The sequence below is a fragment of the Eulemur rufifrons genome, chromosome 7, assembly GCF_041146395.1.
Source record: "Eulemur rufifrons isolate Redbay chromosome 7, OSU_ERuf_1, whole genome shotgun sequence".
NCBI lineage: Eukaryota > Metazoa > Chordata > Mammalia > Primates > Lemuridae > Eulemur > Eulemur rufifrons.
Genome location: NC_090989.1, coordinates 125,379,386 through 125,403,954, shown reverse-complemented (window position 1 = coordinate 125,403,954; position 24,569 = coordinate 125,379,386). Strand labels below are relative to the sequence as shown.

Below are 24,569 nucleotides of genomic sequence, written 5' to 3'. Positions count from 1 at the left end.
ATAATATACACAGTTTTTTTTAATGAACTGTAGTGGTTGATGTTAATTCTGATACTCACTTTTCCTTGGTTGAGGAGGGATTCAGGGTTTCTTAAAACATTGGAGCAATGTGAAATTTTGAGTCTTAAATTTGGGAAGCGCATCCTGACTATATCACTCCTAATTTATAAACTGCGGGCATAGAGTTTTTGTATATTTGTGCTTTCTGATACACATTCTAAAAAAATTAGTTCATAATTTTAAACAGCTCTTTTACCTGCATAGGCTTCAATTAAATTTAATGGTTTGTAATAGCTATAGAAAATAAAGATGCAAGAGGATATTCAGAACAAGACTAAGGATTACATACTATGGATATAACAGTAATCTAAGGGGGTTTTTTGTTTATTTCAGAGTAAAGATGGGAAAACCCCACTGCACATGACTGCCCTCCACGGTAGATTCTCCAGATCACAAACCATTATCCAGAGTGGTAAAAAGTATTTCTGTTTGTTTTTTTTTTCTTAAACGTAGTAAAAAAAAAAAAAATCCACCAAATGAATGGTATTAAGGATTTGTCATAGCAGTCTGTATATTTTTAATATATGATTTCAGATTATATAAAAATCAAATATTAAAGAGTATAAAAGCCATGTATATGTATCTTTCATAATTTGTTTTTCATTTATTTTTGTTTTGTTTCCCCAAATTATAAATATTATTTCTTCAGGAGTTAATGTTGACTTTGTTCAATATTGCTAAATAAAAAACTGCCTTTCTACCACAATTTGTATTATATATTAATGTATATACTCTGTATATACATCTATCATTTTCCCCTTCTGAATATTTTGAACTAATTCTATGATTTTAATTTTCTGAACTTGTATTCTTTTGTGTTTGAATTAGCACTAAGAAAGTTAGACTTTTAACTCAAAAGAACTTTTAAGTGTGTTACTTTAAATCAATGTTTCCCAAGCCATAGTCCAAGGAACTATTTTTTTAGTAGTCCTCTAGTTAGTAGGTGCTAAGATTTCACAGGTGAAAGCTACAAATAGGCTCATGATCAAATAATTTTTGAAACACTGCATGCAGTCTTGCTGACATAGAAGAGTATGCACGCTAAAGCTCTGAAAAGTCTTGCCCTAAAGGAATGTATTTAATTTTGTTTTAATACATTGGTTTCCAAACTTATTGGACCCCAGAACCCTTTTATCAATTTAAAATCTATTAAAATCTTATGCTTAATTCACAAAATTACTTTAAGTATAAAATCTGTAACTCTAATTCCAGGCCCAATAAATATGCTATGAATGAAATCTAGTTAGGATTAGTGTATTAGTTTGTGCTTGAACAGCATTTTTTATCTTACTTTCCATGTAATGGGTTTGACTTTGTATAGTCCAGTGTCTGACAGTCCTTTGTCACAGGAGCTGTAATCGACTGTGAGGATAAGAATGGAAACACCCCTTTGCACATAGCAGCACGATATGGCCATGAGCTGCTAATCAACACTCTTATTACAAGTGGTGCTGACACTGCAAAGTAAGTAGTACTTACCGAGGTGTTGATAGTTGTCACAGGGAAGCACAAAAGGAAGTGAACTGCCCTTTTTTAGGTATTTCATATGGAAATGTGGATTATGATCTCTTTATTTTTAATACAGAAGTACTTAAAAGACTCAAAAGCTGTACATACCAAATCCTTTTTTTTTTTTTTCCATCCAAATACTATCTTTAGATAATGGTTTTTCAGGCTGTGCTGTACAGAGTTCAGGGATTCCTTGATTGCTGCTTCAAAGGATTTCTTGCCCCCCACTTTGGTCAGAACAGTTTGCTTTTATTTATTTTATATATTAAAGTTTCTGTGTAAAATTTTGTTTGAAAGATGGGTTCTTCTGCATATGCTCTGCAAAAGTAAACACCCTACTTAAATTGGGAGTTTATCATTCCTATATATGTTTTTATACTTGTATCACATTTCTATGTATTCATTAACAAGTTTTAAACCTTTTCTTACTTTCTGTAAATGGTAGACTACTGTACCTTTTGCAACTTTAAAAATTTTTTTAAACCTATTGATTTAGCCATGTAGATATAAAATTTGGTCCTTTTTCATATCTCTACATGTGGCTCCTAATTCATTTTATAGACGTTAATAAATTGATGTGTAAAGATTTCACAATTTATTCATTCTTTTTATTTGCAAACATAAGTTGCTTCCAGTTTTTCACTACTATGGAATTACTACAATAAATGTCCTTAAACATATTGCCTTACGGAAATGGTTTACAATGGCTGGGCAATGTGGTAGTGAATTTCTCTCCCTAGGCAAAGTCCAGAGATATTTTTGATTGTCACAATTTTGGGGGGAAGACATTACTGACATCTAGTGTGGTTAGAGCCTGGGGATGCTGCTGAACAGCCTACATGCACAGGACAGCCCCTTTCCTCCACCCCTCACCCCCCAACAGAGTCCATAGTAACAATGGTGCTAAGGTTTTAAAACTCTATTCTGGGAGAATAGCTGGGTAATAAGTTATGCCCACCTTCAACCTTTGGCCAAATGACTCTCCAAAATGTTAGCGATTTTGACTTATCTAGTTATCTTTCACTTAAGTGATCTCTTTTTAATTTGTTTAAATGATTGTATTTTTCTTGTGTTGTAATGAAGGCGTGGCATACATGGAATGTTTCCTCTCCATTTGGCAGCCTTAAGTGGTTTTTCAGATTGCTGCAGGAAACTTCTCTCTTCAGGTGAGTGGAGCCTTTGCAGACTAGTTCTGTGGGTTGGTTTGTTTGCTTGTGTCTCCCCAGAACCCCCAAAATTTTAAGACAATCTCTTTAGCCTGGTTTTTCACAATGACATAAAAATGGGTCCAAGTATGGATCATTCATGAACTCTTCTTAGAAGATGTTGAGTTCTTTAATTCTATGACTCTATTTTCTCTTTAGCTCTGGAAAATGTTTTCTTTTTCTAGTGATTTCCTCCCCTCTGTTCTGTTTGTTGGATGTTATTCTTCTTGGATTGTCCTTTGTATATGGAAGCACCATATCTTCATTTGCATTTCTTATTGGTCTTAGTTTCCATTTTAAGAGCCAAGAGCCATTCTACAGTTTCTTCTAGGTTTGTGAAATTATTTATACAGTATCTAATTACTAGTTTAAAATGCTATAATCATAGCTGGTTTGAAACAATAGGATTAATGGTTTTCTGTAAATATTACTACAAAACTGATCCTTATTAAATGTATAAAATTACTAAACATAATAAGACTGGTTGATTTCAAATGATATTCTATTTCTCAGACTGTTAAGAAAGTTGAACAGATTTTGTATATTAACATTCATGGATTTACTGAAAAAATTATGAGAAAGTTCCTGTGAAAATTAACATTATAGAGTGAGACAGGCTGGGTGTGCTGCCTCACACCTGTAATCCTCGCACTTTGGGAGGCCAAGGCAAGAGGATTGCTTAAGGCCAGGAGTTGGAGACCAGCCTGAGCAATATAGAGAGACCCTGTCTCTAAAAAAAAAAAAAAAAAAAAATTTAAAATTAAATTAAAAAGTTAGCTAGGCATGGCAGTGAGCCTATAGGCCTAGTTACATGGGAGGCTGAGGCAGGTGGATCACTTGAGCCCACGACTTTGAGGTTGCAGTGAGCTATGATGACGCAGTTGCACTCTAGCCCCGGGCACCAGAGTGAGACCCTGTCTACAACAGATAGAGAAACAGACACTTCTGAGTTTTTCTTAATGATATTTTTAAGTGAGTTAATTCTGTTTTGATTTTTTTGACGTGTGTGCGTCCATAAGTATTCACTTAACCTGTTTTCCATGAAAGAAATGTTAAGATCTCTTCTCAGTGGTAATAATAATTCACAGGTAACAAAACACCTATGGCTTTTTTTTTTTTTTAAATAGCTTTACTGAGATATAATTCACATACCATACAATTTACCCATTTAGAGTATACAATTCAATATTTTTTATCTATTCATGGGGATGCTTAACCATCATTGCAATCAATTTTAAAACATCTTCATCCCCTGTCAAAGAAATGCCGTTAGCAATTAGTCTGCATTTCTTTTCTCTTCCAGGCCTAAGCAACCACCAATCTTTCTATCTATAAAATGTGCCTATTCCGAACTGTTCCTATAAATGTAATCATGCCATGTGTGGGCTTCTGTAACTGACCTCTTTCACTTAGCATAATGTTCTTAAGGGTCATCCATGTATCAGTATCAGGGCTTTATTTCTTTCATTGCTAAATAATATTCCATTGTATCCTATGACCTTTTAAACAAGCACTTTAGTACTTGTCCTAAAACTCCCAATCTAATAGTGGTAATTTCTTTGTAATATTGTACATTATTAATTTATTTTTCTCTTCAATCACTTTGTTAGCTATTCAGAACTCATAGTTTTATTTGGAAGGGGAAGATAAAATTCTTGATATAATACTTCAGTGTAAAGTAACACATCTATAATATTATATGATAGATAAGGCATATTCCTTCTTACAGGATTTGATATAGATACCCCAGATGATTTTGGCAGGACCTGTCTACATGCAGCTGCAGCTGGAGGGTATGTTAATAGTATTTTTATTTCTTTAAGAAAAAGGTAACTGGTCATAGCAATTTTTCTCTTACCTTTGTTCTTTATTAGTTCTGGGCTACTAGAAAATAGAAAACAAAACAAAACATAGCAGGAATGGTTTGGGAATAGAAAGTTCGGGGTGGCAGAAATTACTTTTTTCATCCTCTTCCACCTACGTCATGGGTTGTGAGTGGGAGGGAGAGAATTAACCTACAAAACTAAGTATTATTGCTTTCTGTAAAAGAACATAATTCCTGGATAAATGAAAAACTAATAAAATGATTTCTTAAAAATATGTCCTCAACATGAGAACATAAAAACACTGGGATGTTCTGAATAATGCTATACTACTACTGTTTAAGTGGGGTTTTTTAAATCATATTTTCAAAGGGGGAAAAAAATGATATGTTTATGTCTTACCTTTACTAGGAAGAGGAAAATTTGAGATTGGAAGATTTTGTACTAAGTTTTAGTGCTACTAGGGTAAACTAGGCAATTGGTTCAAATGAATGACAAACTTCAACTAAAACTCTTGGTCTCTGAAAGCATGCTGCTAATCTAATGTTTCTGATGATTTATCTGTGATAAGCCATTTAATTCATGATTTATGAAAAGAATATTTTACAAGAACTTTATTCCCAATGATAATTCCTTAAAAATTTTAAATGATTTCAGAGGACAAGTGTGCTGAGCCAAGAATACCAGCAGGCCAGTCTAAGTTGTAGAGATGGATTGTGAGCGTGTGACTGGCTCCCTTGATCTTTCAAGGTCACCAGAGAACCTTCCAGTTAAAACCTAACTTCCATGTAACTTGCCTACAGAGAGAGGGACAACAGACTTGAGTGTCTGATCACTTGGCAGTTACAGCTTTCATTGTAACATAGTAAGTTGATATTCAGGTTTATAAAAACTAAATTATAGAAATACCTACGTATGTAATGTACTCTCCTACAATATTAACTAAAGTTACATCTAAGAAAACAATCATAGTATAGGAGAAGATGAGGGAAGGCTGACTTGGGATGTTACCGTATTTTTAGGTTTTTTTTAAAGTCCATTTTAATTTAGTATTAAAAACCACTTAAACTATTCAATTAGAAGCATGTTGTTTCCTAAAAATTCCTCAGGATCTCTTTTACAAATGTGGTCTTCCATTTAAACAGTGACAACATGATTTATTTGTTATTTCCTATCAGTGTGCCAATATGTGTTTACATATAACTTTCTAAATTCTAGATAAAATGAATTTTTATGTTTTATTTTTCACAAAATGTAAATCATGCCATTTTGCTCATAGTTATCCTCATTTAAAAACATGCTTGTGTGCTTATTTAAACCTACCAATATAATTATAAAATCATTGACAATTAAGTTTTTTAACTATATTTTCCCTCAATAGGAATTTGGAGTGCCTAAACCTTCTGCTGAATACTGGTGCAGACTTCAACAAAAAGGACAAATTTGGGAGGTATGGTATGATAATAGTTCCTCTAGAGAGCCTAATTTTATTAATGATTTGCTGAACCTTATAACTGGCTTCTGAGAATTAACTGAACAATTCAGCGTTTTTTGCATTATGATCATGATTCACTGAGAGTCCCAAGTAAAGTCTGTAACTTCTAAATATTCGTTCTCATTCATAGTTTTCTTTTTGGGGGGTGGGGGGTGGGGGAGACAGGGTCTCGCTCTGTTGCCCAAGCTAGAGTGCCATTGCATTAGCCTAGCTCACAACAACCTCAAACTCCTGGGCTCAAGCGATCCTCCTGCCTCAGCCTCCGGAGTAGCTGGGACTACAGTTGTGCACCACCATGCCTGGCTAATTACTTTCTATTTTTAATAGAGATAGGGTCTCAGTATTGTTCAGGCTGGTCTTGAACTCCTGAACTCAAGCCATCCAACTGCCTCAGCCTCCCAGAGTGCTTGGATTACAGGTGTGAGCCACTGTGCCTGGCCCCTCTATACTTTTTTATCATTTCTCCCCCTCCCATAATTATGACCATGGAAATGTAAAACCCCATAGTAGTTTTCCTTCAAGAAACTCATAATACATAGAGCACAGTAAAAGAATTCTCCTTTCCCCAAGTAATTTTTTTTTCTTTTATTTTCTTTAGGTTTTTTGGTTTGTTTCTTTTTTTTTTTTTTTTCTCATTTTTTTCTTTTTTCTTTATTTTTGGTTTTATTTGTTTGTTTGTTTTTGGGGGGCGGTTTTTTTGTTGTTTTTCCCTCAAGTCATTTCTTTGTGAGAGATTCTACTATGCACATCTTGTTACAGAGCCAGTAAGAGGGAGGAAATAGGTTACAAATATATATGTGTTAGTTTTTCTTTCTCCTCTTCTATATAAATCTCACATACACATACATCCACACATCCCACCGAGTATTTCACAGCAAGAAGGCAGCTGTGAAATGACAGTCTTTGTAGTCATTCAGCCAATGTGCTCTCTCCCTGTTCAGTCCTCATTGTTACTAGCATTTGTGATAGCAGTATTTAAAGCTACATTAAGTTACTTTTAGTAGGAATTGACACAGAGTGCATTAGAATCATACAGGAAAAAATTGAAGGCAGTTTGAATTAGTTTGAAAGATAGAATTGGTGATACAAGCAAAATTATGTGTGTCAACAGTTTGAGGATTATACATATCAAAGCGTAGGACAGGAAAGGGTGTATCAGGAAGAAATGTATAAATGTATGTCAGTGCATGATGTGATTGGACCAGTTCAGAAGAGAAGTAAAAAGAATTATGTATGGTAGGAAATCAGAAATGAATAGAAGAAAAGAAAAAAACTGGTTGACCCCATCATTACTTTGAAGAATAGACTGCTCTCATAAGCCTGCTAATGGAAAGAACTAGTGACCCACAAAATCAAAAATCACTTTCTTTGGTTTTAAAATGCAACATTTGTATAGATAATTTGTTTTTATGATTATATTTTAATTCAGTTTATATTAGTTAATTTGTAATACTTTGAGCATTCTATTATACAAATAACAAAGAGGGCTTTCTGAAACATTCTGAGTTTAGAGGCTTGGAAGTAATTCAGGGTTAATGGCTTTTAAAAAATATTTTTTCTCTTTTTTTCTCTTTTATTTATCTACTAAGACATAAACAGAGACAACTACCTCTGTACTATGGAACATTTTTATTAGTATAGAGGAAACTGTTAAAATAAAAGTTTTCAAGTTTCTGAGAAGAATATGAAGTTTGTTTGTAATTCACTTAAAGGATTGGGATTGCTACTGTCTGGGGACCATGAAATAATTTAACTATGTTGCCATCTTATTGCATATATTTGAAGGTTCTCTGCCACCTTACTTTCTCCTTCTAGCTTTATGTCCAACCCTCCACAAGACTTAGTATATGACAGAAGTCAATCTAAGGCTCACTATACATATTTGTAGCTGGGTGTAGTAAGAAAAGTCAGCTATGCTCTTGTTTACTAGTTCTGTCCCTGGCTTTTATCTTTCTTCTATTAACTTGGACACAAAAGATCTCCACTGCACTATGCTGCTGCCAACTGCAATTACCAGTGCCTGTTTGCTCTTGTGGGATCAGGAGCAAGTGTGAATGACCTTGATGAAAGAGGCTGCACACCCCTGCACTATGCAGCCACTTCAGACACAGACGGCAAGTAAGTATCATATGGGTGAGAGGAAATGATTCTTATTTCTATAAACTGGCATCTTCCATATGGATGGCTGTTTTTATTGCAAATTTATTTTTCCTTTTTTGTATTTTTGGTTATCTTTCTGTGGGGTCCCTATTTTAGGAAATAAATTGGTTTTGTAATTATTCCTAAATCACAGTTATTACACCTATTCTACTCAGCAACCTGCCTTACTGACTTATCTGGTAGAAGAAAGACAAAGTTCCCTTCTTGTCCTCCCTGCCAAAAGGACATCTTAATATCACTTCCATGTTTTGTTCCATCTGACTTCTCAGAGGTTGCAGCCTTGAGTATATCATGGGGAAAGGGAGAAAAGAGGGATGATGAACAATGTGATCAGAAGATTGAGAAGAGATTGGAATACAAGTATCCTTCAGAGGTAGAGAGTTAAAATTTGCAAGGAATCCTTGTAAATTGGTATTAAAAAGATAGTAATTGAACTCACAGAATCTGGCACACCGTAAGTACTAGGTGTTGCTTAAATAAGTAAATTAGATGACAGAGTAAGTAAATGTTGGCCGAGAATGAATGAGTGAAAACAAAAGAATAAGTGGTGCCTAAACTGTTTCATAAGTAATATCCACCTAAAGCTATTAGACCCATTTATAATACTTTGTTTGTTCTTGGAAGAAAATAAATCCATTGAAGCTAGAAAAAAGCTCTTTCATGCCTGGTATTCTCCTTGTGTCTGGGTCAGTGAAAAGTAAAAATACCATTGGGAAAAATAAATAATAAATAATGGTTTCTGGGAAAAGATGTTATAAAATATCCTTCAAGGAAGTTGCATTTAACGTAGAATTACTTAGTTGGTTTTTCATATTTACTTTTTGCCCTCAAAATAAAAAATATAATTCACTGGTATTATTTACAAATGTTATTTTATTATACATTCTGTAACTAATTTCTAAGCCATTTCTGTTTGATCATCTTCCCCACTCTGAGACAAAGCCGTTTTTGTAAGTAACATATTGTTACATTGGATTTGTGGCTAAAATTCTAATCTTAAAGACACTAGTAAGATAAAGTGTACTTTCTGTTTGCAAGAATATATCACTTTATACAATTTCATATATATCAGAAAAGTTAGGTGTGGATAGATTTTGGGAGAAGTCAAATTATTTGAAGTATGTTTTGGGATAGTAGCTATTTAAAGAAAATCTGTGTTGAAGACTGTAAATTAGAAAATACTTTATTAAACTTAGATAAGTAGATTATCCCTAATTTATCAATTTCATAATTTCAGGATTTGATTTATAGATGTTCTTAAAATAAGTTATACCTAAAATGGCATTTATCACTATCTATAGTCCTTTACCAGTACCAGGATTTGATTTATAAATTTTCTTAAAATAAGTTATACCTAAAATGCATTTATCACCATCTATAGTCCTTTACCAGCACTTCCAGACTGGTTATTGGGTACAATGATCTAAAGTCCACCAAAACGTTGTCTCCATACCTCTCTCCCGTCTCCCTCCCCACACACAGATTACACTGTGGTCCTCCTGCCCTTAGACAAATGCATTAAACCTGAATTCTTATTTAAAAAAAAAAAAAAAAGGAATAACATGGTGTTCAATCCATAGTGTTAGGGCTTTGTGGTTTCATTTTAAGCCAGTCTACTTTTTCTATAGACAAGTACTAGTGCTAAAGTGAATTAAATCACTAGTTTTTTTACATAATATAAACTGTTTTGAGCAAGTAGGCTAGTGACTTTTATTATTGAAACATGTAATTCTCAGTATCTAAACAGCCTGATGTACTGGAAAGAACATGAGCTTTGGGATCAGAAAGACCCGGATTAAATCTTAGGGTCTTGTACCTGTTTGAGCCTGAGGAGGTAATTGCTAAGCAAAAGTTTATTTGTAAAATTAAAATGAAACCTACTTGTCAGAGTTTTAGGGAAAACTAAATGAGACTGTCTATAAGAGAATCTAGCACTGTTGCTTGGATCCTCTGTTTCCTGTCTTTTAAGTTATCAGAACCCCAGAGATTCTGTCTAATGCCAGCATTTATTGATTCAGTGATTTGTTCCTTGGGAACCTTCGGAAGGCATAAGTCATAATAACCATTCTAGGGTACCAGAGGCAGCTTTTTAATAAGCAGTTGTTTTGAAGGCTTAAATTTAGTGGCATTAAAGGATTGATTTATTTTTCTAAATTCTTAAGGATTTAATTCCCAGGAATAGATTGGGTACTAGGAGAATCTGGCATGATTAAGTCATACTTCTGCCAAAGCAAGAGTAAAACATTTTTCTAAAAGAAGAAACAAATTTCCCATTACTTCAAATTATTATTATTCAATACTGTATATTTGCTTGTTTGGTTTTTTTTACTAATCCCCTGTCAGTATCACAATTTCTGCCTTTTAAAAATATGTGAAATTTTTCCTGACTCATTATACTCATTCTTCTAGACACTGATGTTTGTATTCATTCTCCATAGACAATCATGAGTCAGCAAATCCTCTGAAGTGTCTATTTCACATCATGTAAGAACCTAGCAAACACATAAATGGTTGCTATCACAAGAAACATATTAAACATATTGAATATTAATAAATAAAATTCTATTTGCCATTTGAAGAGAAGTGGGGCTTGCTTTAAGCCAGATGGTAAGGGTCTCCCCCACACCTATGTGTAATGTATATAAGAGAAAGGGAAGATAGGGAATTGTTTTTCCTGATTATAAAAAGGAAGAAATCCTCCTCATACCAACTGTCCTGAGGTAACCACCACTAACACTTGTATTTCTGTGTGTGTGTGTGTGTGTGTATGTAGATCATCTCGTGTCTCTCATAGCCTTAATCAGAGTTAAAGCCCTGTTATATGCCTTTCTATAGCTTTTTCTGTATCATATAATTTGTATGTAGTTTTAGAAAATGTTTTATGCAATGTGACCTCTAGCATGCCCCTCAAAACTCTTCCAGCCTCTATCCATTACCAAGTTCCAAAACCCCTTTCAAATTTTAAGACATTTGTTACAGCCTCACCCCTGCTTCTCAGTACCATTTCTCTGTCTTAGTCCATTTGAGCTGCTATAGTAAAATACTAACAACTGGGTGGCTTATAAACAACAGAAATTTTCTCACAGTTCCAGAAGCTGGAAAGTCCAAGATCAGGGTGCTGGCAGATTCAGTGTTTGCTTTGAGGGCTGTAGTCAGTGTTGAGGGAGTATTCTTGCAGCGTCCTAATGTGGTGGAAGGGGTAAAAGAGCTCCCTAAGTCCTCATTTACAAAGGCACTAAGCCCATTCTTGAGGATTCTGCCTTCATAACCAAATCACTTCCGGAAGGCCCCACCTCCTAATACCATCACCTTGAGCTTGGAATTTTACCATATGAATGGAGGAGTGGAACACATAAACTTTCAGACCATAGCAACTCTTATGAAATGGGATCATATTTTGACTTCTAATAGCATTGTTTATTTTTGTCTGTTTTCTAACTTTATGTAAGTGGAAATATGCAGTTTTTTTGTGTAGAGATTTTGTAATCCTTAGATTTATTACTATATGTTTGATATTTCTATTGTCAAATCTGTCTTTAAATTTCCTTTTGTTTGTGGTGGTATATAGAAAAATATATTTGCCTTTTGTACATGACTTAAATTCAGCAGCCTTGTTAAATTCATATATGTATGTAAGACAACACTGTGTTTGATACAGGCACTGCCTCTTACTGTGGGACCTTGGGCAAGTTACTTAACCTCTCTGGGTTGGGTTAGCTGTATTTCTAAAACTATGCTTCCCCACACCCACCCCAAACAGAAACTGTTGTACACCATGGTGGAAGAATAGAGAGGAGGGAGGGCCTCTGGGAATGACAATGCCATGTCCCTTTTCCCGGGCTCAGTGTTCTTATCCAGGGCTCTGACCAGCCATGGGACACATGGACTTGAACTTGCATCAGAACTCCAAGTGAGGGACTGGGGGTTGGGGAGGGGGAAGAACTCAAAGTGGTATAGTTTCTTGAGTGACAGAGGAAGAGCAGGAGAAATTTAAATAGTTTGAAATGCACTCTGATTTAACATTGTATTAATTGAGGTGAAGATACTTAATTTGTCTAACATGTTGATATAACAATAAGAATAGTTCATTATTTAGCTATAAATATTCTTTCAGATTTTGTATATATATTTTAACTTCAGGGGACAGAAATAAACAATGAAGAATCTTCATTTCTTAATTGGGTTTTATAAAATGAGCATATGTAAATATTAATAAATGTATAATCAGGAAAACAGTTGGAATAGACTCTCCTTTTCCCCCATTTGCAAATTAAAATTGAAGCCTATATTTTCAAGATCAAGTAATTTTGTTCAGCATTTTATAAATACCTTTTATAAATTATCGCTATTGTGCTGAAGCTTTGTGGGAGCATAGAAATAACAATAGATGAAGAGTAGAAGACCTAAGGTTTAGTCCTTGATTCACCATATTCTAGCCAAAGGATTTGGGACAAGTCATTTAACTTTTCTGAATATCAGTAATTTTTTTCATTTGTTAAAGATAATACCCAGCTTATCTCACAAAGTAATTATGAAAATTTATATTGCTTAGCAAAATCTAAAAGGCGTACAAATAGACATTTTATTAGTATAAATCAACTTAGATTTTCTTTTGTTACATGAGCCCAAGCATCTGAATAATGTGAATGTAGAAAATTAAAGAAATAATACAATTTGATAAGAACTACTGCAGGAATAACAATTACATTCTTTTAAACCATTTAGCACTGTAAACTTGAAAGTAGTCACTATAAATAATGTGTTGGGACATACTCTCCCACTTTAGAAAGTAAACATGAACTTACCTACTTGTTTTGCTTTCCTTAAATAAATCTTTTCTTCAGTACTCATGTATCAGTGAGTTATCTTAAAATAGTTTGTTCCACTGATAGAATCTGTCTTGTACTCAGGTCTCAGTAATGGAGAACCATTTTTGTTTTATCACTAACATCCAGGGAACTTGCAAGATTTTTTTTAATGCCCTTGTGCCTATAAGGTAATGAAACCACCCCACAGAACTGCATGCCTTTTCTGCATCCTAGTGAGCACTGTCCTGAATTGGGAACCTAAGAAGACTGTATAAACAGAGCTTGCACATTGCCTGAAACACTAACTTTTCCTGACATGTCCTCAGAGCTAGTTTTTGAAACTCCTAAAAACCAGTCTTATTACTTTAGAGCCAGATTTGGGCTTTGCTTTGTTTTTTATCATAGTAATAACCAGTTTAATGATCTCATTTATTATGCTTGATTCCAGAGAATCTCAGCTGTTCATAAATATCAAAATCTTGCTTAAAAGGATGAAAATTTGCTACCATTGAAGATATTATATTAGTGTCTGAAAGTAATTCTTAAGAGATATAAAGGGTTTTAAGCAATTTGGCGTTGAAGAAATAAAGGTTAGCACTGAAAGAATGGCTCTCATATGTATATGAGACAGTTACTAAAAGATCAGTTATATTGCTTTAGAATTCCTTTTCATTTGTTTTTTATATAACTTCAGTGTGATTTTGGAAACTTGAATTAGTTTATTTATTTATTTATTTATTTATTTTTTTTTTTTTGAGACAGAGTCTCGCTTTGTTGCCCGGGCTAGAGTGAGTGCCGTGGCGTCAGCCTAGCTCACAGCAACCTCAAACTCCTAGGCTTAAGCAATCCTCCTGCCTCAGCCTCCTGAGTAGCTGGGACTACAGGCATGCACCACCATGCCCGGCTAATTTTTTCTATATATATTTTAGTTGGCCAGATAATTTCTTTCTATTTTTAGTAGAGACGGGGTCTCTCTCTTGCTCAGGCTGGTCTCGAACTCCTGACCTCGAGCGAACCACCCGCCTCGGCCTCCCAGAGTGCTAGGATTACAGGCGTGAGCCACCGCGCCCGGCCGGAAACTTGAATTTTTAACGAGGAGTATTTCATTGTAGAATTCTTTCCCCTGATAGTGTGACTAATTATTTGGGTAGACATATTGAAATACTAGAAAACTATAGACTTGGAATTTGAACATGAGTAGACTTTAGATTATTAAGTTGGCTTTCTCACTCCCACCTAACAGAGGACATTTTACCATAAAGAGGAAATGATTTGCCCAAGATCACTGGTAGCAAACTAATTCTAGAGGCAAGTCTTTTCATTTCTAATTGAGTATCTCTTTTTTTGCTATGGTAACAATGTTAAAATTAAAACAAATTGTGAGCCTTGTAGTGTTTTTTAAAATTATTTTCCTCATTTTAATATTAATAGTACAGAAATGAAGTGTCTCTTACGGGAAGGCTGTTCGTCTCACCTTCATACCACTTTTATTCTGTTTATACACCTTTCAGTCTCGTTATTTGGTTCATTGAATCCTGACCTTGGTTTCTTGGGAGTTTTTTACCATCCTTTCTTGAGCTTCCTGATGAGAAATTATACTCATTCTGTGTTCTAGATAGATAAGCAGTAATGTTACCAACATTGTATGATCACCACCACTAGGAGTTTAAATGCTATCAAGCATTGTTTGAATGGAATAGGTGGTGCCATAGATAGTGACTATGTAAAGAAGAGCCTTGGAGTATACTAAGCCCTCTGACAGACTTTAGAGGTATCCACTTTGAATCAAGATTCTTTTATGAACATTTCATTTGTATTTTTATGATACTTTAATGTCATTTAATGACAGATTATGATAGTATAGGTATATTTATGATTTTACATTATTTAAGCATAAGAAAAATTGTCAGTTTTAATTTCAGTCTCTCTTTTTATCATTGGTTAAAATGCAGGATTTAGAATTTGTACTATGTTGTTACTGTATATAGGTGCCTGGAATACTTACTAAGAAACGATGCAAATCCAGGGATTCGTGATAAGCAGGGATACAATGCAGTTCATTATTCAGCTGCATACGGTCACCGTCTATGTCTTCAGCTGGTAAGATTACTGAATTCATGTGGGAGGACTAATGTGAGTTATAGTTTAATAATGTAACAGAAATGAAAATAAATGGATCAAGAAACAAATTCTGTTTTGCCCTTTAACATATTCAGAATCTATATACCCTAAAATTTATACTTGCCTTAGTAAGATATCTCTTATTCCCTTTTCCTTTTCAAAAAAGAAAGGAAAAAGGATAAAAGTAGATCCCTGGAGAGGACTAATTATTAACCCATGTCTGTGTCTATAGCATTTACTTCTCCTGCTCCTTTAAATAAATATTTTTCATGAATTTCTGAGGAACTATAACCATGTGTCATGTAAGAAATGAAAGTCCCTATGAGAGGAAGTTCTCCTCCTTACATTTACAGACGTTCGAAAGGCCCATTTATTCACAATCCCTTCTAATAAGGGAGACTCTGCTTCTGCAAAGGAAGTTTTTATTTCAACTGTGGTCTCTTTTGAGAATATACATACCGTTCACCCCACTTTGCCAAACCAGAAGGAAAGTAAGGGGCAAATTAAAAACTACTCACAGGCCGGGCGCGGTGGCTCACGCCTGTAATCCTAGCACTCTGGGAGGCCGAGGTGGGCGGATCGTTTGAGCTCAGGAGTTCAAGACCAGCCTGAGCAAGAGCGAGACCCCATCTCTACTAAAAATAGAAAGAAATTATACGGACAACTAAAAATATATATAGAAAAAATTAGCCGGGCATGGTGGTGCATGCCTGTAGTCCCAGCTACTCGGGAGGCTGAGACAGGAGGATCGCTTGAGCTCAGGAGTTTGAGGTTGCTGTGAGCTAGGCTGACTCCACGGCACTCACTCTAGCCTGGGCAACAGAGTGAGACTCTGTCTCAAAAAAAAAAAAAAAAAACTACTCATGTGTAACCAGTGCTTTAGGTTAAAGATACTCTTATTTAGACTTACCTTATAAATTATATTAAACTTTGCTTCCCTTCAAAGGGAAATAAAATTCAAGAAGAGTGTATATAAAAGAAAAAGAAGGTTGACATATTGAATATAGCACTTAGAATCCTACTGCAAAAATAACATATTCTCTTAGGTTATTATGGATCTTAAAGGCTAAAATTTTAGACCTATGTATGTAGATTTGTGGTCTTTTGTAATGTAAAATTGTTTATTTAAAAGACTTAATTTTGTTGGAGGCAAAGGAAGCACAGGTTTTGAATAGAAGTTAACAAAGCCCAATGTTAGAGACTTTGTATATATGAATACTTTCTAAACTAAATATTTTCGTTTTTTTAACCTTTATTTCAGATTGCAAGTGAAACTCCTTTAGATGTTGTAAGTATTAGTCAATTTCTCCTCTGCCAGTTAGAATATTATATTTATTTCTTTGGTCTCATTAGAGCCAAAGCTGTTTTTACATATCCATAGGAGCAAAGATAGTGACAGAAATCATGTATGCAGAGGGAGGGAAGGTGTTTACTTGGCGATAGTTAAATAGCATTTCCCCCAAACTTAGTTGATAGCACTTCTTCAAAGCTCTTATTCCATAGTCCTTACCACACTTTGGTGATGATCCTGTTTTATGAACTTGCTGAGTTATCAATTTATACTGTAAATGGATTTGAACTGGGAGGTGGGGAGAAAAATTGCTGAAGTACATCTTTGTGACATTTAAAATACCTCTTCTTTTTTAGTTAATGGAGACCTCGGGGACAGATATGCTGAGTGATTCAGATAATAGAGCAACAATAAGCCCTTTACACTTGGCTGTGAGTACTACCTTCATAGCACCTTGATGGCTAGTTTACTGAAAATGTCTAATACCTATTTGTGTTGACTCAAACTAGTACCATGAACTTTTGGTCTGTGTAATAGTTATCATAGTTCAAAGTTTAAGAACTTTTTTAATTCAGAGAATTCTTAATGTACTGTTTTCTGGTTTTTGCTTGTGTGTGTGTGTTGTGTGTAAACAGTGGTCTTTGGTCCTTGGTATTCCTTTGAATTTGTCCTCTCAGTGTCAGTCACTAAGTGAAAAGGTTAGGGAAGAGTGTGACAATTCTTTAAAGGGAATGAATTACCTTAGGAAATTTCAAGTAGAGCTCAATCTAGCTCTTTCTATATTGAAAGAATTTATTTTTGAAACAAAACATATTACAGTTGGGGAGGGCAGAGGGGACTTTCAGAATCAGGAGATGAGGGTACTGTCACTAGCTGTTTGTGAGACGTCTCATTTTAAACATAGTAAAATGCTTATAAGGATGTATCCCTAATTTAATGTAGATCACTACAAGTTCAGTAATCCTTTAATTATTTCTTTTCATATGTACTATTATCTTTTATCTTAATATTCTCCTTGCACTGATACACATACATTGGATTTTTTGTTCTTTCTGCCCCTTTCTCCCCACTAGTATTTCTTATGTTCTGAATAACTAAGAAAGCATTCTTGAAGCTTCCTGCTTCCTTGCCTTTTGAGTCCTTGAAAACACTGTCACCTCTCCTAGACTTGCATAGTAAGAACCCTGAAAAGGCAAAGCCAGCATGGAGAAACTAGCCTATTGGTGGCAAGAAGTGAAGTCTGAGCAGATGACTAGGCGTTCTTGCATTGTCATCATCATTCTGTCCATAATAAAAGAACTGTCATTTCTTGAGCCACTTACAAGGTGCCAGATTATTTCCCCCTCATGGAGATTCAACAAATAGCATGTTAAAGGGTCCCGAAAGTCTTGCAGTCTGTAGGACTCTCTTATTAGCTTAATGATGTTTCTTTAGAAATTTCACGTTTGTGGGCTCCCCACCCCCCAATTTGGCAAGTTTCTCTTTTTGTGCCTGTACATTAACAATGCACTCTACATTGATTAGTGGTTTTTTTCCTCTCTCTCTCAGTTACTTTTTTTGGGGGGCGTCAGATTTTTTCATGTGGTGGTTAAAAAAAAAAAAAAGCACAAAATTTACCTTCTTGACCATTTCTAAGTGTACAGTTAAATAGTATTAAATATATTCACATTATTGTACAACTAATCTCCAGAATCTTTTTATCTTGCAAAACTGGGACTTTGTACCCAATAAACAAACGATTCTCTATTTCTGCCTCCCTTTAGCCCCTGGCAACTACCGTTCTACTTTCTGTTCCTATGAAGTTGACTAATCTAGATAGCTCATTTAAGTAGAATCATACAGTATTTCTTTTTTTGTGACTGGCTTATTTCACCTGCCTTTAGGTTCATCTGTCTTGTAGCATGTGGCAGAATTTCCTTCATTTTTAAGGCTAAATAATATTTCATTGTTAAGGAAATGCCACATTTAGTTTATCCATTCATCTGGCATTTGACACTTGAGTTGCTTCCATCTCTTGGCTATTGTGAATAAGTGCTGCTGTGAATAAGGGTGTATTGAATAGTGTTTTTAAGCTGAAATGGAAATTTTGTAATTTAGTAATTAGACTCAGTGAAATGTGATTATACCACCACTTTTGCATTTTGTATCTATCTCTAGGAGGTTTTCAGAAGTTACTTGAAGTAGTTTTTCGTTCCAAATGCTCCCATTCAGGACAGCTCAGTGCAGTGAAAACATACTGGCCAGAGGCTCAAGGAAACTCGTCTTTATTCATGTCTTGCTTCTAGACATACAGGCTCCGTCCTATACAAGGACATTGTGAGAGGAAGAGTCCTATGACAAATCATCATGGCTCCTTGTCATCCTTATTTTCTCTCCTTTTTATACAATCATCTACATATATTGTGGGTTTCCTCAGAGTTCATTCTTTTAATAGCATAATTTCATTGACCTGGTATTGAGGAGCAAAGTTAAATGTGGTCTGAGAACCATAGAATTTTGTAATCAACAGTCACTTTAATCCTTGAGGTAGTCGAGCTTGTGATAGTTAAGCCTTCTACCACAGAAACATCAAAGAGATCAGTAAGGCCCAGAGCAAATTTATCTCTTGCTTGGTATTTTCCGTAAGAAATGGCTTTATGGTCCCTTGAAGCTTATTATTGCTTCATGTCCTGCTCAGCATCCTGTCCAGTGTAAATAATACATGCTCAGTTGACATGTTGGATTTTGAAATGAATTATCTGGGAAGCCCCTTTATCAGACTGGGTAAAGAAGGGGGCTTCAGTCTGACAAATCTTCAAACCTTACTCTTACATAGTTAGGAAAATGCCTGGTATGTGGCAGATACTCAAACAGCGCAGTTAATAAGTATTTCTTTGCTAAAAGAAATGCTTATTTTTGAGCTATAGCACATTATGAGGTCAGGGTAGTCACTTTAATTTGAAAAATCAGAAGATTCAAGCACTGACTCAACTCAAGTTGCTGGCCCTCTCTGGAGTTCATGTAGAGCACTGAACTGTGATTGAAAAGGTGGGCTTTGGTATCATAGACTTAGAATCAAAGCTTTAAATGAATTCATGTCACACATCCATTGAGTTTTCTGCCGTGAACCAAGCATTGTATATTCATAAAAAGATTACCTGTCATTTGAACTTTTATTGTTTGCAGAATACCTGTTCCCTAACATTGTAGACTACTATGTTTATTGTTAGAAAAATCTGTAGTTTCTGAGTACTGAAGTTTTGAATTATCTCAAATAAAATAATGTGAAGATAAGTTTTCTTATTTACAGTTTCTAAACTATTTGGAAAGTCAGTCTAAATATGTATTTTTTTTTAATTTATATTTTTATTTATTTTTAGGCCTATCATGGTCACCATCAAGCATTGGAAGTGTTGGTACAGTCTTTGTTAGATCTTGATGTGAGAAATAGTAGTGGAAGAACACCCTTAGATCTTGCAGCATTTAAGGGCCATGTTGAATGTGTGGATGTACTCATTAATCAGGGAGCCTCAATTTTAGTAAAAGATTACATTTTGAAGAGAACACCTATACATGCAGCAGGTATGCCAAATATTATGCTTGATTTATTTGCCACCATCTAATATTCTTCTCTTTTTCTATTTCCAGTATTTAGTATTGCTAGTAATTATCTTAAAATTTTTGACTTTAAATGGTTGAATGATTGTATTCTTGGGGGAAAATCAAAAGCAAGACTGTAATCACTTAAAAAATCATTGTCTGCCTTAGAAATTAGATTTATGTAATAGTTTAACTTCTGAAGTTCTTTAACAATTTATAAGCATTTTGACTTATTTTACCAGTGTACTGCATTAAACATTTATTCAGACAGACTTATAGAACCCCTACTTTATGCAAGAACTACTCGACGTTGTGATTTATGAAGTAGCAGATATATTAAATGCAAAGATCTATAACCAAGTCATTGAAATGACTTGGTACCAGCTGTATATCACTAGTATATGCAGATTCACAACTGTCTACAGAAATTTCTATAAGGTAGTATTCATTTTAAATAATCAAGACTGGTGTAATTAAGGAAATCTTAGGCAAGTATTTTTTGTATCCCCAGTAGGCTATCTTTATGTGATTAGATTCAGTTCATTTAGTCTGTTTTTATAGAGTGACCTTAAGAATACATTTGAATATACATCTTGGATTTTATTTCTAGTTTTTTGGGGGAAGCTTGCATTTTAAAAGACTATTGATTAAACACACCCACCATTGCTCCCAAAGCAGCCTTTCAAAACTATCAAGCAGGGTTCAGAGATAAATATTTTAATAATGGAGACACACACACACACACACACACACACACACTTCATGGTTTGAACAAGAGGTTAAAATGCTATCACTTTCTATTATCTTATTCTGAAAAAAAGTTAAGTTATATATCAGTCTGCAAAGTTGACTTCCAAGTCCCAGCTACTTGGAAGGCTGAGATGGGAGGATCACTTGAGCTCAGGAGTTTGAGTCCAGCCTGGGCAACATAATGAGACCCTGTCTCTAGAAAAATTTAGAAATAAAATATAAATACAAATATGTATATATCGGTCTACAACTAGAAGAATTATGTTGCAACAGATTATAGGCAGAGCTAATTTAAAGCTTTCATGAAGTAGTTATACTCTTAATAGATAAATATTGAGCTAAGACACTACAGCAGTAGCTGGCTGATGCCATATAGTCCAGCATAAGTCCTACCTACAAAAAAGAGAGCCAGGATACTGTTAGTGCCTACCTTTTCAATAAATACAAGCCTTGGTTATATGGATGCCTTTCAGATTTGGAAGTCTGCTAAGGAACATCTTATTATTCCTAAGTCCTGAAAAGAACACTGAGATTTTTTTTCTGGAGGTTAACCTTAGCATCCCCATGGTGATGCTAAGCCTGGTGTTTGATATTGAACTTATAGGACACAAATACTTAATTAGTAGCTACTGTGCGCTGTGATTTTTAAAATGATGGGCCAAATAGGATCTCCTTGAACTATCTCCAGGTTTTATAAGAACTGCTGGCAGAGTGCAGCATACAGATTGGGCTAGCGTGGGAGGGGTAGTGATTTTGAGCCACAAGTCATAATTAATAACTTAAAATTTATAATAATACAGCTATCAGAAAGTACTGTAGAGACCAGGCACAGTGGCTTATGCCTGTAATCCCAGCACTTTAGGAGGCCAAGATGGGAAGATCACTTGAAACCAGGAGTCCTAGACCAGCCTGGGCAACAGAATGAGACTTGATCTCTACAGAAAAAGGAAAAAGAAAAGAAAAATTATCCGAGCATGGTGGTGTGCTCCTGTAGTCTCAGCTACTCGAGAGGCTGAGGCGGTTAGATCCCTTGAGCCCAGAAGTTCGATGTTACAGTGAGCTGTGATTACACTACTGCACTCAAGCTTGGGTGACAAAGTGAGACCCTGTCTCAAAAAAAAAAAGAACTATATTAATAGAATATTCAGCACCTAGCTTGCTTTCACCAGTTTTGTCATCTTTTACTTAGGAGGAATAGTGATAGACATTGCTTTCTTCATCATTATGTGCAAAATGTATTTTTCTTATATATTTCTTTTAAACTTCAAACTTCATTATATATGAGTAGGACCTGAATTTTGCAGGGGATTTATTTTAAAATTTTTCTGTTTTCTTTAAGCTACTTCTGTACTATTGCCCATTTTATGTATTTAGATTTACAAATATATTCTTTAGATGTATCATTTTTTTTTACTATATATATATCTCATTTGAAATTCTTTCAGCCCTAAGTAACAGAGTACTTTGAAAGTGGCTTAAGTGACCATTGTTTAGTCTCTCACATAAAAATGTCTGAAGATAGATACAGTTCCAGGGTTGGTTGACTCTGCAGTGGTGCCAGAGCTCTGGACCATTCTCTGTTCTCTTGCCTTTGCATTCGTGTCACAAATGGTTGCTGCTACTTTACGGGATCGTGTCTAAAATCAGAAAAGAAAAAGGGTAGGGGTTCATTGTCAGGGATAAAAGGATTTCCTAGAAGCCTTTTACTAAGCCTTTCAGTGGTCAGGTCTCAAACATGTGCTCACCTCAAAACTGATCACTGTCAGAGGCGAATGGAGTGGTTATGATTGACTTGGTCTAATCATGGTATCATCCCTTGACTAGAGGCAAGCCACTCTTCCTGACCACATTGCCAGGGAACTACATAAAATGAGCATTCTTTTAACAAGGCAGATGATTAAGGATGGGTGCTAGGTAAGCAGCCTGACTTCCATGATTTGCCATGCAGAATTTATATCAATTCAGCTTTAATAACCAAAGGCAATAGAAACCTTCTTTGTACCTATAGTTTTCGTTCTTGCATACTAAATTCAGTGAAACTATCCCAAAATTAATTTCTAGAAGATGAGCTCTCAGGTAGACATTTTCTATTTTATCATTATATATAATTACTGAAATTTTAAAATTTCACTTTACAGCAACAAATGGTCATTCCGAATGCTTACGACTATTAATAGGAAACGCAGAACCACAGAATGCAGTAGATATTCAAGATGGAAATGGACAGTAAGTTTCAATAATTTTTAAATTATTTTTAGGATGATTGTTAATCTTCATGCTTTTGCTCCTATTTTAGTAAGTCTTTCACAGTATGTAACTGAGTAACATCAAACATAGTTTTTTAATTTAAGTATACATTAAATTAGTGTCACAAAAGGCATATTTAGAAAACCATAGAATATAGTCTTAAGTGATAGCATAAACATATTCCTGTTGTTTCTCAGAACGCCTCTGATGCTGTCTGTTCTTAACGGGCACACAGACTGTGTTTACTCACTGCTAAACAAAGGAGCAAATGTAGATGCCAAAGATAAATGGGGAAGGACAGCACTACATAGAGGGGTAAGCAAAATTATTCTCATTTCCTTTCAAAAAGCTTTTCTGACCTCATATTACCTAGAACTGAACCTAGGTTATGTTTATTTTTCTCCATTAAATTTTTTATCAAGTAATCTTTACTATTTCCTTTAGTATCTTAGTTTTTAAATGCTAATTTTGAACAATCACAAAGTACAACTTAATCCAGAGAACGATAATGTTAGAACAAAATTTTAAAACCTTGAGTAGAATTAATGTCAGTTTGACTTTTTCCCATTATCTTACCTATTCTTAATACATTTTTATCTTTTTTACCTTTGAAATATTTTCTTTGAATTACAAGTTTCTCTCTTCCTGTTTTTTGTACAACTTGTGTTTTGACAAAGTTGTTGCTTTAACTGAGGTTTTTTAATTTCAGGATATTGCGGGGATACAAATGTTTAGGTTACATATATTGCCTTTGCACTGCCCTAGTCAGAGCTACAAGCGTGCCCAGCCCCCTGACAGTGCACACTGTACCCATTAGGTGTGAATATACCCACCCCACCCCCCACTAACTGAATTTTTAAACCACTTCCAATAAAAATACAGAATTACTCAGAAAATGATAAATGGCCTTAATTGATAGAAGGGTATGGGGAGTATGGACTTGAAATTTTTTAAATTAGCTAAAGTTGGCATGTAGTGTTTAACATAATATATTTGACTAGATGTAAATTATTATTCTTTCAGGCAGTTACTGGCCATGAAGAATGTGTAGATGCATTACTTCAACATGGTGCTAAGTGCTTACTTCGGGATAGCAGGGGCCGGACACCTATACATTTGTCAGCTGCCTGTGGACATATTGGTGTTCTTGGAGCCCTTTTGCAGTCAGCAGCATCTGTGGATGCAAATCCAGCCATAACAGACAATCATGGATATACAGCACTTCACTGGGCTTGCTACAACGGTTAAGTATACAGATATAAACCTGTATCAAATGCCTGTTATGTGCTGAGAAGAGATAACTAATTATAATAATTCTGATATTAATGAGAATGACATATTTATAAGGCAAACTTAAAGTTTAGATTTATAGGAAGCTTAGGAACAATCTACTATATAGTTATAGCTCACTCCTATTGTCATGCTAAAACTGAGTAGTTGTCAAAGGTGTTTTGCGATAAGTTTTTCTTAGACCTTTATTTCAGCAAATATTTTGCCCTTTTAAGAAGTTTTTGCAATATT

The 24,569-nt window shown here is 34.8% G+C and overlaps 1 protein-coding gene across 3 annotated transcripts in view; it reads left to right on the top strand.

The window, feature by feature from the left end:
* The window catches only part of ANKRD28 (ankyrin repeat domain 28), a 112,230-nt gene that overhangs the window by 73,802 nt on the left and 13,859 nt on the right, over nt 1-24,569 (top strand). For all 3 annotated transcript variants that reach the window (XM_069473267.1, XM_069473266.1, XM_069473268.1), the window contains 13 exons: nt 394-472; nt 1,410-1,524; nt 2,653-2,735; nt 4,504-4,567; nt 5,979-6,047; nt 8,070-8,210; nt 15,049-15,160; nt 16,443-16,469; nt 16,829-16,903; nt 19,832-20,033; nt 22,940-23,027; nt 23,246-23,363; nt 24,072-24,291. In XM_069473267.1, coding sequence (XP_069329368.1) covers nt 394-472; nt 1,410-1,524; nt 2,653-2,735; nt 4,504-4,567; nt 5,979-6,047; nt 8,070-8,210; nt 15,049-15,160; nt 16,443-16,469; nt 16,829-16,903; nt 19,832-20,033; nt 22,940-23,027; nt 23,246-23,363; nt 24,072-24,291 — 1,393 coding nt within the window. The remainder of the gene's footprint in view (nt 1-393; nt 473-1,409; nt 1,525-2,652; nt 2,736-4,503; nt 4,568-5,978; nt 6,048-8,069; nt 8,211-15,048; nt 15,161-16,442; nt 16,470-16,828; nt 16,904-19,831; nt 20,034-22,939; nt 23,028-23,245; nt 23,364-24,071; nt 24,292-24,569) is intronic.